This window comes from Ctenopharyngodon idella, chromosome 16 (assembly GCF_019924925.1).
Source record: "Ctenopharyngodon idella isolate HZGC_01 chromosome 16, HZGC01, whole genome shotgun sequence".
In the NCBI taxonomy this organism is placed as follows: Eukaryota; Metazoa; Chordata; class Actinopteri; order Cypriniformes; family Xenocyprididae; genus Ctenopharyngodon; species Ctenopharyngodon idella.
Window position 1 is genome coordinate 12,565,776 of NC_067235.1, and position 17,876 is coordinate 12,583,651.

A 17,876-nucleotide genomic window follows, 5' to 3' on the forward strand; every position below is an offset into this window, starting at 1 on the left:
CCAATCTCACGGCAATTGGTACGTATTTCACAAGGTGGCTAATTTGAGTGAGGTCATACATATTCATAAGTTTCTTTGCTAAATCGTACGTATTTTACGAGTTGCCAAATTCGTATGAATTCGTACGAATGACCTACCCCTAACCCCACTCCTAAACCTATCCATCACTGGGGTTTAGACAAATCGTATGAATTCGTACGAGTGAGGTCGTACGAGTGAGGTCATACGAATTCGTACGAATTAGCCACCTTGTAAAATACGTCATGAGATAGCGTTGGTTTGTTTACAAAACTTTTGCATTCTCTTGCAAAAGTGTTGCATTTCACCAAGAAACTTTGCATTTGCTTGAAAAGTTTTGTGAGCAAAGGCAAAGTTTCTTGGGAGAGCGCAAAAATTTTGCGAGCGAACGCAAAATTTCTCCTGGAATGCAAACATTTTTGGAAGAGAATGCGAAACCATCGAAATACAAATTTTCTTCCCATCTCAATTTTATTTTTACCATCATTTGTCCTTCTTCTATGGCAGGGGTGTTCCAAATTTTATGAAAAATTGAGAATAAATATTTTACAAAATATATTTTCATGGCTGTCAAAGTTAACATTTTAACAATTATGATATTAAAATAAAATGTGTTGAAGATAATATTTTTAAAAATACAATAATATAATAATTAGTACAAATAGTATAATAATTAATTAATTTAGAAAAAAATTATTTAATTTTATTTATTTGATATTTTTTAAAAATATTTAATATTTAACATCTGTTTTCACAGATTTTATACATGAAAATATACCACTGCATTTATATTTTAGGAATGGAACCCTGTAAGCAGTTTGAAATCCCCTATCATATGATATCAGGCTATAAAGTCATTTTTGTTTCCAATTGGAGTTTTTTTCGGATATTATCATGTTGTGCCTTTGCAGTGCCTTATGCAACATTCATATTTTAGTCAATACAATACACTAAGCATGGCACATAATGCCATTCAGTTTTGAATGCAAGATCTGAATGTATATCGTTGACAACCTTAGAAATGTTGCATTTTACTCTGCGTGCTGAGCACAGAAACCTTGCGAGAGTATCAGCGGTGTGGCTCAGAGCAGCAACATGTCAAGCAAAATACAGGGAGGTTATATTTATACCTCCAGAAAAACTGGTTGTGTGTCTTTTTATGGAGGCCAGAGGCATGATAACAGAAAAGAGATAGAGTGAGAAAGAAAATGAAAAAAGAGATAAAGAATGACAGCATACTAAAACGATAGAGAGATAGACACAGAGACGTGCCTTCTGGCTGTAGATGAGGGCCACAGCTGTGTTTGGTGTGGTATTTTTAAACGCATCAATGCTGCTCCAATCCCCGCACCGCGCCTGACCTATTTATAGCCCGAGCCGGCCATTGTTCTATTTCTGTCACCTGTGGGCCATGCTCTTGTTGATTCACATGCAAATCAGCCTCCTCCTCTCTGCAGCAAGCAACTTGACGGAAAACGAGAGGGAGAGAGATAGAAACGGGAGCTGCAACTCTGAAGAAGCAGAGAGCCACCTTGGAGGACCAAAAAAAAACTGTTTGAGAGGGAGGGAGGACCGAAAAAAACAGTGAATCTGACACATCGGAGAGAAAATAACAAGCAGTTTTGTCGGGACAAGAGGAAGGCAGAGCGTAGAGAGTGTGAGAGACTCTCCTGCTGATTCTCAGAGCCACTTAGGTGTTGACTGGAGAAGGATCGAAGAGAGGAGATGAGCAGAGCAGAGGAGGAGTGAAGCTTTTTAGTGTTAGTGAGGGAGAGCTCTGTCACTCTTCGGGTGTCGCTTAAGAGGAGGAGGAGGAGGAGGCAGGGGCGAATGTTCCTAGTCTCTTGAGAGAGAGAGAGACACAAACACACAGAGAGAGACCGAGAGAAGAGGAGGGGACAAGCTGACAGCAATACAGGAAGAGCAGAGCTGGCAGACGATGTGCTGCTAACTGAAGTACTAATGCTCCAGACCATTTACGAGGCCGACTCTTGTTTCTCTGCAGACGGCATCGGGAAACACCGGCTGCCTCTGACCCCTCACGACGCTGATATGCACAACGTCAACAACTCAGGTGACTGGTTTTTAGATCTTGTATTGTGACATTAAACTTGTGGCAGCATCATCAAGAGAGTTTTATTCTGCAGGGTTGAAAGATTTTAAGTGCTGTAAGATTGTTATTATGATCTCTGAGGGGAAAGTTTTCAGGAGAGTAGGGTTCTATTGATGTCTATTAGTGGATTTAACCTTAAATCACTAAACTAACAAGGAGGCGACTTGAGGTAAGTGTAATTATCCTGTCAGACGTCATTTCGGCAGAAAGCGTAGGTTATAATGGGCACAAAAACAGAACGTGTACAGGATATTATGCGACTTTAGCCTTTAATTCAGGAGAGAGGAAACTTCCTGACAGAAATACGCTGTCAACATTAAAGGCGCGTTACTTTTTTGCGTTTGCCAAAGACAATCAACCCTTTCTATTTTTGACCTGACACTGTTTGCTGAGAGCTGGGGTCTGACATCACTGAACGAGCATGTTTGCTATATTGTCTAAATTTTGAGCGTGACTCATTCTTGCTCTTTGCTGTTGTTTCTGACTTGCGGTCGCTGCCAGAAAGCTGCTCTCACAACCTCTGACCGGTTCAGAACGTGGTGTTCTGGGAAATCCATGATATGAAAGTTGGGGTGAATGGAGGGGAAGGAAGTGCATGTATAATAAGAAGACAGATGGAGTCATTTCGGTTCCTGAAAGAAGGGTGGAGGACATTGCTTCACCTCTGATTTTTCTCTCTTGCACTTATCATTGCTGAACCGCAGGAGATCGCCTGCCTAGATTTCAGCTTTGTTGCAACATAACTGAAATTTTGCTGAATTTAATCAGCACATGCACAGCTTAATGCAATCCCGCCGTTCTAAATATACACTCTTAGAAAAAAAGAAAAAAAAAAAATAGATGTACTATGTAGAACCTTCTGTTAGGCACTTTATATATAGAACCTTTTAGGAGTTCCCACCGTTTTATGGATTTAGTTTTAATTAATTAGTTTTGTTTCAGTCCGTTTTAATTTAAATTAAATATTATGAATGAAACATACTTTATCCCTAGAAAAAATTTAAAGGAATAGTTCACCCAAAAATGAAAATTCTGTCAAACAGATCTCACCCCCCCCCCCATTTTCTACCATAGTAGTACTATGGGGGCAAGATCTGCTTGGTTACAAACATTTTTCCAAATATCTTCCTTTGTGTTCAGCAGAACAAAGAAATTCATACAGGTTTGGAACAACCTGCGGGTGAGTAAATGATGACAGAATTTTCATTTTTGGGTGAACCGTCCCTTTAAATAGCCCATTAAGGCATTTCTCCTTATATAGAAACTTTTTTGGGGCACAAATCAGGGTTCTATATCTAAACCACATTGAACCTTTTCTCTCTAAGATTGTAGTTCTAACCCTCAATAGTTCATGTACTGTGCACAAAGACTGAGCTGTCGACTTCAATAAGACTCATCGGAGCAACCTGTTAGGAGGCTAAATCCAACCAACCAGGTCAGTAGGGCGCCCCGTTCCACCCGCAAAACTCTGATACTGAACAATTCAATTAATGCTCATCTGTCCAGTGAAAGCCCTGCACAGGCATGCGTGGCATTATACAGAAATATGTGTTTAAACATTCGAGTGAGGCAGGCAGGCCTGTTGCACGCTCTATGGGTCAGCTATTATTAGTATGTTATTTTCAGCTTATAGCATTAGAGTGCTAAGATTAGCCACCGTGGCGCTTTGCTATCATACCATCTCAACATACTCTTAATATAACCGTACAGTGGAACAGTTATTAACAGAGAGTTTTGTCACCGTCATGTGATATGCAGTCGGGTTTACATCTGTTATTGTTAACGAGGGTCTGCTTGTTTAAAAAAGACTGTTTCTTCTTTTTGTGTTTCATTTCTGGTGTTCTGCTCGATGCAAATAGCATCTTTGCAAAATTCGGAGTGTGGTTCTCATAACACTGTGATCTTTTCACTGTGTGATCAAAGATCAGACACACTGCAGCTAATGTGTTTCAGTAACTGAGGCAAATAGGTCAAGTTAAGTATTTTTTTAAGAGTGCAGACACTAACCAAGCTCAAGGAAACAGCTCTTTGAAAATATGTGATCAGAGTCGAGGCAGAAATCTATGAGAGCAATGCTGCTGTCGAAAGATGTTTATTGTAATGCTAATTTCAGTTTTAAAACATTGAAGCTAACACATTTTATAGTCATTCTGACAATGTGGAGCAAAGCAAACACTTTGGAAGGCTAAATATTGTGTTGAATGAACAAATTATATTGAATGAACAGGTGAAAATCATCTTGTGTCAGCCAGTGTTGGGCGTAAAACATCTTGAAGTATTATAATTTGTTCCAGTTTATTTGACTTGTCTATTTCAGTGAAAACAAAATACAAGTGTCTCAAGTGTAAAGAACTCATTATTCTCATATTCTAACACACTTGCAGCAATTTTATGCTCACAGAGCAAGAAGTCCCTTAATATAGGTGATAATTAGAGACAATTAATTGATTTGTGCAGTTTGCTGTCCGCGTGGTTTTTAATATATTTCTGAATAAAATAAATGACTGTTCATGCATCATCTTGTTGTTTTTATCAGTAGCCTTTCACACTATGGCTCCAGGCTATTTTATTTTAAAAAATGAGTTTTGGATTATGCTAATAACAGTGATAAGCAAATAATGTGATCATGTGGTCTGTGGAGAAATATACAGTAGAAAATTAAACCTTTTGTTGGGCTGATATTATGAATGTAATATGCAACATAATGAGTACAACTCTCTCGCTGATGTTTAATGTTAGGGATGTGATCACATTTCTTAAACGTGAGCTTTGTGTGCTATAAAACCTTTGCATTTTCAAGATTATTGCAATAATCGATTTTGATTGGTTTAGGCAAATCCATTTTAAAGAGTTTCTAGGTATTACGTTTTCAATTCTCACATACTGTGTTCCACAGGCACATTTAAAAAAACTATTTATAAATATTATCACTAGGTGTGAGAGATTTCCCATATGGCTGTCTGACCAAAATATATTTAAAACATTTTCAGGTATTCCCTACATTTTGCAGACAAAATGTCCCTGGAAGGATAGTAATACCAGGGTTTTTTTTTTTATCTTGTGGGGACATTTTTTGGTCCCCATGAGGAAAAACAGCTTATAAATCAGTTTGTACAGTATAAAAATCATAATGTCTGAATGTCTCCATAAAACATGGAAACCGAACATTTGTATGTATGTATGTACAGTCAAACCAAAATTTATTCAGACACCTTGAACATTTCATTCATTAATACAGTTTATTCACTATTAAAAAATGGTAATGAAATATGACAAGATCTCAGAGTTAAACTGTGTCAGAAAAAAATAATCTTAATTATGTCAGATAACACTTAAGCAAAACATGGTCAGGTCAAAGTGTCTGAATAATTTTTGGTTCCAAATTTTTATCAATTTTACTGGTATAATATGTCACAGTTTACTTTATTTTGCTATCCTCACTTACATAAATTAACTATAGTGTCCTGCACCCACTAGTAAAAATATATCAAATAATAATTTTGGTTTGACTATATGAAATGAAAATATGTTTTGTTGAAATATATTTTATTTAAACCCTCAAATTTCTAAATAGAATATGCAATGCTATTTTATATTCTTCAGATTTTTATATATATATATATATATATATATATATATATTTTTTTTTTTAATATTTGTATATTTATTTTTTAAAAATGCTTCGAGAAAAGTAAGTAAAATACATTTTATACACTTACATTTCACCAGTATATTTTTCTGATCTTTTTTTGGGCCATTTTTCTCCCCATACTTTATAATGCATCCAAAAATATACCCGAAAACATATTTTTGCTGAATGGGATGATCTGGATTCCCCCTGTCCTGTTTTTGCTGTGAGGAATAAGCTTCTACTTAAAAATACAGCAGCGTTTCCTGCTTTAGACACGCCTGCAGCTCAGAATAACATCAGCCGTAATGAGCACTCAGTCACCGCAGCATATGCAGCCAAAAAAGCATCACCCTGTTTTTGCTAAGAAACAAACCGTATTCTCCCCCCCCCCAAAAAAATTACTGTTACTGACAACAGAGGTTAAAAAATAGAATTCCATTTAACTGTGCCGGAGGCTAATTTATAGGGCACCTGATTATTTTGCAGCTTGTTATCTGTATATAAACCATGTGCAGGGCAGGCAGGTCTCACTACAAGAAAGGTTAACATATACAGCATTTGAAGCATACCAAAATTTGAGCTTATTTATGCAGTTCTTTTTTTAAAAATGTCATGAACCATATAATTTAATTTAGTTATTCAACATTACCGCTGACTCTCTCAAGCCAATTTAAACTGAAGTAAATTTCCTTTCAAATTAAAAGGTAGCAAATCATTGTGTGACACATTTCTCCCAATAAAGAGTGTCATGTATGCATAGACGGTTAATTAAGAGTCTAATTTAGTACCTTTTCACTTAACGGTGTGTGGGAGGTTTGCTTTTGTGGCTGGATGCAGCACTACAAATTTGACGCTTTGATCATCTCTGTAATCAGCGGTAATGAGAAACATGAGTCTATGAGAAATGTATTGCTCAAGGGATTGTGGGAAATGTAGTACAGCAGATGAGTCACCATATCCCTTGAGTCTGGCCCTGTGGGGAAAGGGAACCATTTGGACACAGGGCAGGATGCTTGTCATCCCTTCCTGCTAAAAATAAAACAGGGTGCTTTCGGTCTTTGAACTTGTGTTTACTGATTCAGTGCCACATTTGCACCACAATTCTCCTCTCATGTCATATCGTTCAGTCAAGAACTTGTAAGTAAAGCCACAACTAAAGAAGAACTTATGAAAGCTAAGGTGCTTGAAATGTTTGTGGTGGGGGGTTAGGTACGTGCCTCCCAATAGCTTACATAAATTTGACAGGGTGCTCTTATTTTTGCCCGAGTTAAAATTACCAGATGGCTCCACACATTTGACAGTCTTTCACACATTCCCTATATTAAGAGTGTGCTCAGAAAAGCAGTTATATTTAGCCCAGTTACTGCTGGTTTGCGATTCTCTTTTCAGCTTAACTGGCATTAATACATCAACAGCTCTTCTTGGCTTCATTACACATAATGTTCTCGCGAAGGCTTGAGGCCAAAACACGAGGTGTGATCGTGTTTTGTCTCATAACATTGATTTAGTGATGATGTCAGGTGATGCAATAATGGACCGCATCCCACTGTAGTCTCAACAAGTGCCTTGTTAACAATTAAAATAGAGTGACGGAACTGATGAAAAACACGCACGTCATTGCCGTTCTTAATTCAGCATCCAACCTGTTGCTTCATTTACTAAACAAGAAATTATGAAAGCGCAGTGGATTTAATCTCTATAGGCCTAATCCAATGACCGAACCGGTTGCATTCGGTTCTGTTAACAGTCTAATGCTTTCTGTACTAAGAATGAATATGTGGATACTGTACTAAAACACAGCCGAAGTTTCCTGAACAGTGCATGCAGTGCCACAGCAACCCCGCTATTGAATTTATAGCATGAAACAACAAGCGACCAATGTAGTGTGAATCCTGAACTCCTGAAGTGAAACAATCAGAGCAACAAGTGTAGTCTGATTCACTAACAACTGACTCTAACGAGTTGGATCTTTTTAGTGAGTCAAAAACATTCAGCGCAACCAGTATAGTCAGATTTCCGAATTAATGACTCTTATGAGTCAGTTCATTGTTGTGAATGAGGGGGCGTTTGCACAACACCTTTTTCAACTAAAAACGGAAAACTTTTTACGCGTTTTGGCTGTTCAATTACATGACAACGGCATTTTAGGGGCCTGAAAACACAATTTTTTTTTGAAAATGTTACTGTTATCGTATCCGTGTAAACTAAACTACAAAAACGTGAATTTGTAAAAACAGTGAGGTCATGTACCTGCATATTATGTGTTCAGTCTATAGGAACTACTACTACATACTAGTGTTTCTTTAAGTTACATCGCCGACTACTGGCCTGGCATGCATAATACAGTATTTTTAGTTGTTTTTGTCGATACATGTGGACTGCGATCGTTTTGACAACATTGTCGTCTGTACGCGAAAAACACAAAAGGACAAACGGTGTAGTCTGATTCCCAAACAAATGAGTCGGTTCTTTTTAGTGAATCAAAACATTTAGAGCAACCAGTGCAGTCTGATTTCTGAACAAATTACTCTTATGAGTTGTTCTTTGTAGTAAATCAAACATATTGTTGGACTTATGGTAATACTTCATTTACAATTTTTTACTATAGTAATAACAGTAAATTACGGATAATTACATGCAACTAACCCTAAACCAAACTTTAACCCCAACCTCAACCCTGTAGTAAGTACATGAAATTAATTATTATTACTTAGTTCTTAATTAATCTTAATTACACCTTAATAACATCTCCTTAAAATAAAGTGTAAACCAGTGTAGTATTCGGCTGGTTGTTCATATGACAATGCGTATATTATAACATATTATGTTACTGACAAAACACATAATGTGTATCTCTAAGTATTCTTATATATATATATATATATATATATACAGTCTACATTCAAAACAAAATTTATCCAGACACCTTCAACATTTCACACATTATCTCAGTTTATTCACTATAGTTTTAAAGAAATGGTAATAAATTATGACAAGAATTAAAATTAATCTTCATAATGTCAGATAACACTAAAGCAAAACATGGTCAGGTCAAAGTGTCTGAATAATTTTTGGTCTCAAATTTTTATTTTAAAATTTTCAATTTTACTGGTAGTCCACTGTATGAAGAATTTTTGGTATAATATGTCACAGTTTACTTTATTTTATTATCCTCACTTACATAAATTAACTATAGTGTCCTGTACCCACTAGTAAAAAAAAAGAAAAATATATATATCTAGTGTCTGAATAATTTTTGGTTTGACTAATATATATATATATATATCAAGAATTAAATATGTTTATTACATTAATAATTTGTTTAGTATTGTTGTTTAATGCATAATTAAGGTGTATTATTGGATTGTATTTATGCTTCCTCAAAAAGAATTGTTTTACATTTATTTACATTTATATATTAATTTATCTCAATTTGGCAGTGGAATTTCCTTTTCCCCAAAATATTTATTCCTAAAAAGTATTACAAGAATCTGAGAACCATGATGAGGAATCAAAACCGGAATCATTACATTATTTACAGTTACCATCCGCAGACCTAATAGTTCCCATTTGAAGAAGTCCTTTGGCCTTCAGTGACGTCAAAGCTTCTCTTCCCAACAATGTGTCGCAATGATGTCACGCTGTCTGGAACAGGGTTAAGTTGTGTTATCCAGAGGGCCATTTGGTCTAACCTGGTCATTCTTAATCTCTAAACTGCCTGCTACCAGTTGAGTTGGGAGGTGTGAGTGGGTTGACCTGAGGTTTCTTTGCTGAGAGCTTGGCTGGATGGTTGATCAAAGTGTATCTTTTTAATGACTCTAGTGGGGAGGGCAAGCAGGGAAACATAAGATAAATGAGATATCACCGTGGCGAGCGCTCCAAGCCAGCAGGTGTTTCTGAGGCTATTTTTAGCTCCATTAGGGCAGCGAGCCCAATGCCTGTGACTCATTGTTGAAGCTCATTGGCTGACTCCATGAGTGCTGTAAGAACACAGGCTGCTCTTTGTAAAGAGCTCTCTCAAGTCAGAATTAATATTCCCCCCATCATTCCAGGATGCTTAGGGTCATCTGTTTGCCTCACTACAGAGAGCTGCAACTGTCTCTTCAAACTTGGCTCTCTTCCAAGAAGTGCCGTCACGACAACAAACCAAGGTGAATTTTTGCTAAACACCCAGAAGTTGACTACAAATGCTTGCTTCGAGCTCAACTGGAGCTGACAGGCATAGCCAATGTGTATCAGTTTCGACAGAAAGAGGGAGCGCTTGTGTGTGTGTGTGTGTGTATATGTATGTTTCTGTCTTATATAAGGGATGATATAATATCCATGGGTGCTCTCGGGGAGGAGACACCACACAGCGCAGCTCAATATCTGCAGGAAGAGGAGTCATTATGATGTCGCCAGCGTTGCCATGGCAGCCAGTTTGGGTGGTGAATTGGGTGTGGGTTTTGTCATAGTCTAAGATTGCACCACTTGCTTTTATGTTGCTATTTATAATCAGCGGTTGCGCATGCAGACATTTTTGATGATGGTGAAGAACATTATGTTCAACCAAACAAGCATAGAAATGCTTCAACATTAATGTGTAAATTGCTGCGTGTGTCACAATAAGTGCCTTGCTATGGCAACTCATTAGGGGAATATTCTAGGCTTAAGAGACACTGGTTCATGGTTAGAATTATGGTTTAAAGGCTTTGCCTGTGTTTGTGTGTGTGTGTATGGGAGCATTGAACAGGTGGTCGTGTGTTTTGCCAATAACAAGCTTTATGAGGATTAAAGTTACATAGCTAATGAATCTAGTCTCTTGCATCTAATGTGTTTATTGAAATCCTATCTGTCTGTCGGTCTGTCTGTCTATATCTATCTGTCTGTCATCGTTCTATCGTTCTTTCATTCATTTGTTCCATCTGTCATTCTATCTTTCATTCTATTTATGCCTGTCTGCACTGTAAAAAAATCTCAAATCATTATATTTTGTTTCTTTTTTTTTCTTTGCACAGCCTTTTTTGAGTTTTACTTATTACCAAAACATAACTTTTCAATAACTTTTTTTAATTTAGTCAATTCAAGTACATTGGACAAATCAGTTAAATTAAGTTTATTTGAATACAAGTGTATCTGTTGTTCAACCTATCTTTATATCGTAAAATAATATATTTTTTTTTTTAATTTTCAAGCGTTTTGTCTACATAATCAAAGACAGTGGACCAACAACATTGACTTTTAGCACAGACCAAAAAATAAATAAATGAACAGACATTTTTCAAAATATCTTCTCTTGTGTTCTACAGAAGTAATAGAGTGGTTTGGAAGAACAAAAAAATTATACCTGAAACTGTGAACGAATCAATATTCTCAGTTATTGATTCTGTGCAGTTTATCAGCCATTAACATTATGTACTAAAACGCTCATTAAAAACTAGCCAACTAATCCATCATGCTGACTAAGAGGAAAAACTATTTGATTTTATCATGTTTCCAGTCATTTGCTTACTCAGTTAATCTTAAAGTGAATTGTTTTGTGTTGGGCTTCCTGTTGTTACATCATTCCCAGTTGTGTAACCACCACTTCAGCGAGTGCTTTCCCTCAATGTGAAACCTAAATTCACTGGACCAAAAGTATATCTTGACCCGATGCTCTATAAACTTCTTTGTCTTTCTTCTCCACATTCTGTACATATGCACACTCCATCTCTTAGTAATTGCTTTTCGTCATGCAGAAGAGTCACAGTCTCTTATGATGAACATCTCCTCTGTGTTTCAGGCTTGCTATTGATTTTCACTGTCTGTTGGATATATATAGTTCTTAGGGCCTTGGGGATGCCCTCTGCTTTTCATACCCAGTGTATTACTTGTAATGAGGCACAGCTTGAAGACTACAGCAGCAATTTTCCATAATGGTGAAGGTGTGATGATGGCTCTAAGGAGGGAGGACGGTGGGGGAATAAGAGGCAGGATCACAAACATCACAACTATCTATGCAAACAACAAACTGTGGCACTGCAGTCTCCATACAGAGCAGAGGAGTCAGTAGATTGGGAAAATAGAGTTTCTTTAGTGTTTCTACTGTAGCTCTGCATGCTGTATCAGAGAAGCTCCAGTGGGGCCATACTTCGATGACTTTGAGATGTAGTTGGTAGCTTAAAGGCATCTTCTGCTGAACACAAAAGAAGATATGTTAAAGAATGTCTGTAACCAAACAGTGGATGGCCCCCTTTGACTTCTATAGTATTCCCCCCCCACATACTATGGAAGTCAATGGGGCCCGTCAAATATTTGGTCACCCATATTCTTCAATATATCTTTTTTTGTGTGTGTGTGTGTGTGTGTGTGTGTGTGTGTGTGTTCAGCAGAAGAAAGAAATTCATACCTTTAAGGCCAATTCACACCAAGCTATAACAAGTGATATCTAAAGTTTTAAAAATCACTCTACACCACAACTATAACCATAATGACACAGAGAAATAGTATTGTTGGAATCAATTTCAGAGCAATTTTTTCCCCAGCTGATGAACATTAAAAACATTGAAAGCCAACTTTATTTATTTATTTATTCATTTACAGAACATAACTGAAGTTCATTTTTAATAAGGATAATAAAGAAAACAAATTGAAAAAAAAAGAAGAAAAAATCTACTTTAAACACATGTGTCAAGGTTTTAGAAATGTACTCCTTGAATTCATGTTGTTTTCATATGGTTTTGAATTTTTTGAAATTGAATTGTAATATTTCTAAAAATGTCATGTGGTATAACTATCAAAATAGATTGAACTAAAAAAATAGTAACATATTTTCCTCATATCTTGAATACTTGTGAGTGTGCACATCTTACTCACTATTTTCATATTTTATAAATGTTCATATATTTGTATTCATATAGTAGGATTAATATATTTTATATCTTTTTAAATATATTTTTTTCAAGGTAAAAAGTTATTTATTTATTTTTTACAAATATCATTAGATTTTGGGAGAGTTGCACCACATGGCATTTTACATTCTTGCTTTGTCATAAAAACGCCAAATATTCTGATATTTTAAGCTTTTGACCCCTGTCACACAGTCATGATGATCTGCAGGGGTCTTTTTGATTTAATACCTAGTTTTATTTTTTATTTTTTATGCATGTTGGTTGCACCACATGACTTTTTTGGTTGCACCAGATATCTTTTATTTGACGGACAGAAGTTTTTCAAATATTAAAAATGTCAAGACCACAGATATTTGGTAATATGACAAAATAATATCTTGCAAATGTATACCTGATTGTTAAAATACCTCTGAATGATTAATAATAAGAAACCTTCAAAATATAGCAAAGATATCTGTACTAAATCCTTGTATTCTTTCCTCTTTTTTCTCAGTGGACATTAAGCCAGAGGTTCCATTGGCTCTTGATCCAGGCTCCCCACTGGATTTACGTACAGACGTTAGGATGCAGGGTTCTGCTTCAGACCCCACTGTGTGGGAAAGACAACTTCAACAAGAGCTGCTCCTCATTCAGAAGCAGCAGCAGATTCAGAAACAGTTACTCATCAGTGAGTTCCAGAAACAGCACGAGAACCTGGTTCGCCAGCACCAGGCCCAGATACAGGAGCATTTGAAGGTAACAACACAACAGTTGATGCAACACAAAAAGCAAGAAGTGCAATACAACCATATAGTCTAACTAGATAAATAAATGTGTAATAAACATCTGCCTCTCAGCTGCAGCAGGAACTACATGCCATGAAGCAACAACAGGAGCAGCTGGAGAAAGAGAGGAAACTAGAGCTACAGAGTCAGGAGAGAGAACTGGAGAGACATCGCCGTGAACAACAAGTCCTGGTCATCCGCAACAGAGAGCGGAGCAGAGAGAGTAAGAGCTCATCATCACGATCACCCACACAACACTCAAACACTCCACAACCTGTCTGTATCTCATGACATCAAAATGTCATCAGTCAAATGACACATTTATATGACGTCTGGATCTTTTACATGTTCAAGGTGTTGAATAACACAGGATGAAACTGATAAAAACAACATTACAATGAAAAATGACTAGATCTATTCGGCTAGATCTGAGCTGGCAAAGTGTACTGTATGTCAGTTTATACTGTTTATATATATAATATGTGACCCTGGACCACAAAACCAGTCATAAGGGTCAATTTTTGAAAAATGGTTTGTTAGGATAGGACAATATTTGGCCGAGATGGTACAACTATTTAAAAATCTGGAATCTGAGGGTACAAAAATCAAAATATTGAGAGAATCGCCTTTAAAGTTATCCAAATGAAGTCCTTAGAAATGCATATCCGCTCACAAAAATACATTTTTGATATATTTACGGTAGTAAATTTACAAAATATCTTCATGGAACATGATCTTTACTTAATATTCTAATGATTTTTGGCATAAAAGAAAAATCGATAATTTTGACCCATACAATGTATTGTTGGCTATTGCTACAAATATACCCTTATGATTGGTTTTGTGGTTCATATTTACAATAAATATATATATATATATATAAATATATATAAATGTGTATAAATAATATATAGAATTAGGGAGGAGTAAATATATCATTACTTTATTACCGATTAATTAAAATTTGGGGGAAATGTGCTTAATTGTCATCTCATAATGCAAAAAAAATTTGATTGGACCATTAGATATTTATTTCAATAGACTTCTTTTTCTATAGGCTCCCTTTTCTATAAGCATTTTCATTTTTAATGGTAAATATGAATGAATATGAATGTTCTTGACAGGTTTCATAAGATTTACCCATAAACAGATCAATTAGAACTTCATTTATTGATATAACAGCCTTGAAGGGTGCCTCACTCCTGCTGTCCAGAAGAGGGAGATCTTCCTTCATTTGTTTAAAAGTGCTCACAAATATTTAGCCAATAATGCTATAGAGGCATCTGAACTGGAGCTTTTGAGAAGAGCGTGTGGGAGAATGTGTAGGAGAGATGCTATTGTTTGAGTTGAGGCTGATCCTGCTGTGTCTGGGAGTGGCAGTAATACAATCATTTCTCTGACCTTGAAATGAAGCCAAACTCTGCAAACATTCTTTCTGTTTACAGTGACTCTAACCAGAGACCTAGCTGAGCTCTGTCAGGAATGTCTCAGTTTTATTGAATGCATTTTAAGTCTAGATATCATTTGATTAAACCCCAAGATACTCATGATTTCTCTGTGTGCGTCTCCTGGTCTGACAGGTGCAGTGGCCAGCACTGAGGTCAAGCAGAAACTCCAAGAGTTTCTGTTGAGTAAATCTACCAAAGACGGTGTGTCAAATGGGGTCCCACAGAAAATCACACAGAACTCCAAACTGTGGTACACGTAAGTAACCTGCACAAACCTCAAACTTGCTGTTTGATATGAGCTGAATTGTTTTATTTTCATTTTAAATGGATGTAGCACAGAAATAGCACAAACATTTAACATTTAGTGAAATGTACGTGGAGTTTCTCAAATAAATAAAGCAAGACTGGAAGCACTTTTAAGACTTTCCAAAGTAATAAAATTTAGGAGATTTTAGCTAATAATCAGTAAAGTGATACTTAGGTGGATGGTACTAGAGCACAGAATGGCTGTCAGCTGTATTTATTACTGTGAGGTAAGTTCAGGAGTTCAGTTTGCATCTCCTTTCTGTTCAGGGCCTCCCATCACACCTCTCTGGAGCAAAGTTCACCTCCTTTGGGAGGCGCGTCCTCCTCCTGCAAGATCTCCCTGCCCTCCCCACAGGACTCCCGGGATGACTTTCCTCTGAGGAAGACAGGTAGGTTTCTAAAAGTTGGCCTCTCAAAATCCATTTTTTTTAATTAGCTGTACTGTCTCAAAAAAACAGTCACTCACAATCTGTTCCCACTATCATTTCGTAATATTGCCATAATGTGCTTTGCACGTACTACAATATAGTGGTTTTTCTCACAAGTCATTGCTTTTTGCATGAGATGAGGGGTTCTGATTAGAGTCTTTTCCCCAGAAATACAGGATCCCTTGAGAGAGATAATGCTCATATTTGCATTATTTCAGGGATAGTTTAGGTACAGTAAATGAAGAGTAGTTTTCCACAGTAGGATTTCTTTTCCTCCGAGCATGCGATGGAACCACAAATTTCCTAAAACGCTAAAAGGTATATAATTTTCAGCTATATAAGAGGCTTTAATTATTTAGAAAATCCTTGACTTTTCGCAGAAAACACCACAGGGTTGTTGACTCAGTGTTGGAGGGAGTCTCGTAGGAAGTCAGTATTAGGGTGAGTTATGACTCCCACTTGGCCGGCCAGTCATGAGTTCTTGCAAAGGGCGAGCTGTTCATAACTGTGCTGTTAAGTCACGGAAATGACATTACATTCCTTCCCCTTTGTGTCCCTTTGAATTATGATGGTAAACAATTATACCTGCTTAAATGCTTCACCATATGGGTTGGCATGTTGTGTATTTACATAATTTAGGGATCAGGCAACGGAGGTTTAATTCCAAATTATGCAGACTGTGTGTGCCAAATGTAAACTAATCTAAGGTAATTATGTAGGTTGTTCTGTTCAAATAAGCACTTTATAGACACATGAAAGAGACATGTTTATTGTCTTAGCTTTTGAACAGTAACCTCCCAGTTTCAGCATCAATTTCTGCTTCGCTCCACTGAAACCAGCCAATATCCTGAGAACTAAAAGGAGCGGAAGGTTCTGGAATCCAAACAGCCTGCTGAGAAAGCAATCCCAACAAAGAAAAAAAAAAAGAAGGCCTGAGCTGTTGCTGTTAGGAAAACTTACAAATATGAACTATTACATAGTATTAAGATCGATAACATATGGTGTGACCATGATAAAGGAAAGGAAAAATCTTGTTAAAAATGCATGCCAAATTTTTAGAAATGTCTCTTTGTATTCATATTGGACTCGCATGGTAGTGAAAAACAATTTTACAAATTTCAAGAAAAGTTTAAATTTAATGACTCTAATGTCATGTGGTGTAACCATCAAGTAATATTCTTGTATTTTTGTGTATTTTTTGTGTATCTTAATTATTATTCTTTTTTTAAAAGTTTTAAAATATATTTTTCGTTATATTTTAAACGATTAGTTCCTGTCCTTGATTCTGATTGGTCAATAGCTGTGTTTTATTCACAATAAAACACGGCTATGACCGCTTCACCCAACGGTTCTGTGTATCACTACACAACACCCTTAGCAACCACTCTTAGCAACGTAAACTGTATGATCCCAATTGATATTGTTCATTGAAGCTTACTGTATTATGTAGAAGAGTATTGTGAGAAAAAGATAGAGTGAGCGAGTTTATTACCTGGATTCAGATTTAGCATTTTCCTTCAGGTCAGTCCTATGTTCATAATAAAAAATATGTTTAAATGTCCAATGTATTATCTTGTCCTTTTAACAGTTAAGGGGTTTTCCCGTGACTGACAGCGCTAGTCAAAGCATTTGCCAGTTGCGTCTTGTTCCGTGTTCACAACAATTCAGTCTTTTCAATGTAAAACTCTTCGCTACTGACTGACACACTCATAAAGACAGTCTTTGCCGCCATCTAATGGCGTAATAATGTAACTTCTGTTGCTGTTCACGGTCAGGGACTATTTTTTCCGGCGGAAGGAATGCTTTAGTGAAAGTTTACTTCATGAAAGTTGCATTGATACATATTTTTGGCTTTAATATTTGTATTGTGTGGTAACCGTTTTATTAAAGCAATAAGGTACTGGAGGCTAGTGCTGTATCGTGAATAAGTCACGCTTTGTGTCGTGGCTAACAACACCCTTCAGCCGTGACTTGTTCACGATACAGCACAGCCTCTCGTACCTTATTGCTTACGTGTAAAAAAAAAAAAAAAGTTTTATAAATGTCATGAATTACTAATTCATAAATATAATTATGCCGCTGGGGAGTCGCACCAATATTTTACAATTTTTGCCAAATATCTGATATTTTAAGAGACTTATTGACCTTGTCAGACACTATATATGATATAATTTTCTGTTTTATGTTTTTTGTCTGTGTTTCAGCGTGTTGGTTGCACCACATGACATCAATTTAGCCAACATTTTTTTCAATATTAATATGCGGTGCAGTTTTTCCCATAAGAAATAATAATAACAAT

General features: G+C 36.4%; 1 protein-coding gene across 7 annotated transcripts in view; it reads left to right on the forward strand.

Moving 5' to 3' along the window:
* hdac9b (histone deacetylase 9b) overlaps positions 1-17,876 on the forward strand; it is a 64,688-nt gene that overhangs the window by 28,565 nt on the left and 18,247 nt on the right. For 2 of the 7 annotated variants that reach the window (XM_051865256.1, XM_051865257.1), the window contains exons 1-5: positions 9,721-9,913; positions 13,125-13,366; positions 13,468-13,618; positions 14,976-15,099; positions 15,417-15,538. In XM_051865256.1, the coding sequence (XP_051721216.1) occupies positions 9,736-9,913; positions 13,125-13,366; positions 13,468-13,618; positions 14,976-15,099; positions 15,417-15,538 (817 nt within the window). In that variant the 5' untranslated portion in view covers positions 9,721-9,735. Of the gene's footprint in view, positions 1-1,507; positions 2,093-3,222; positions 3,567-9,720; positions 9,914-13,124; positions 13,367-13,467; positions 13,619-14,975; positions 15,100-15,416; positions 15,539-17,876 lie in introns of those variants that run through there. The other 5 variants (XM_051865260.1, XM_051865261.1, XM_051865263.1 and 2 more) reach the window with 5 other exon arrangements.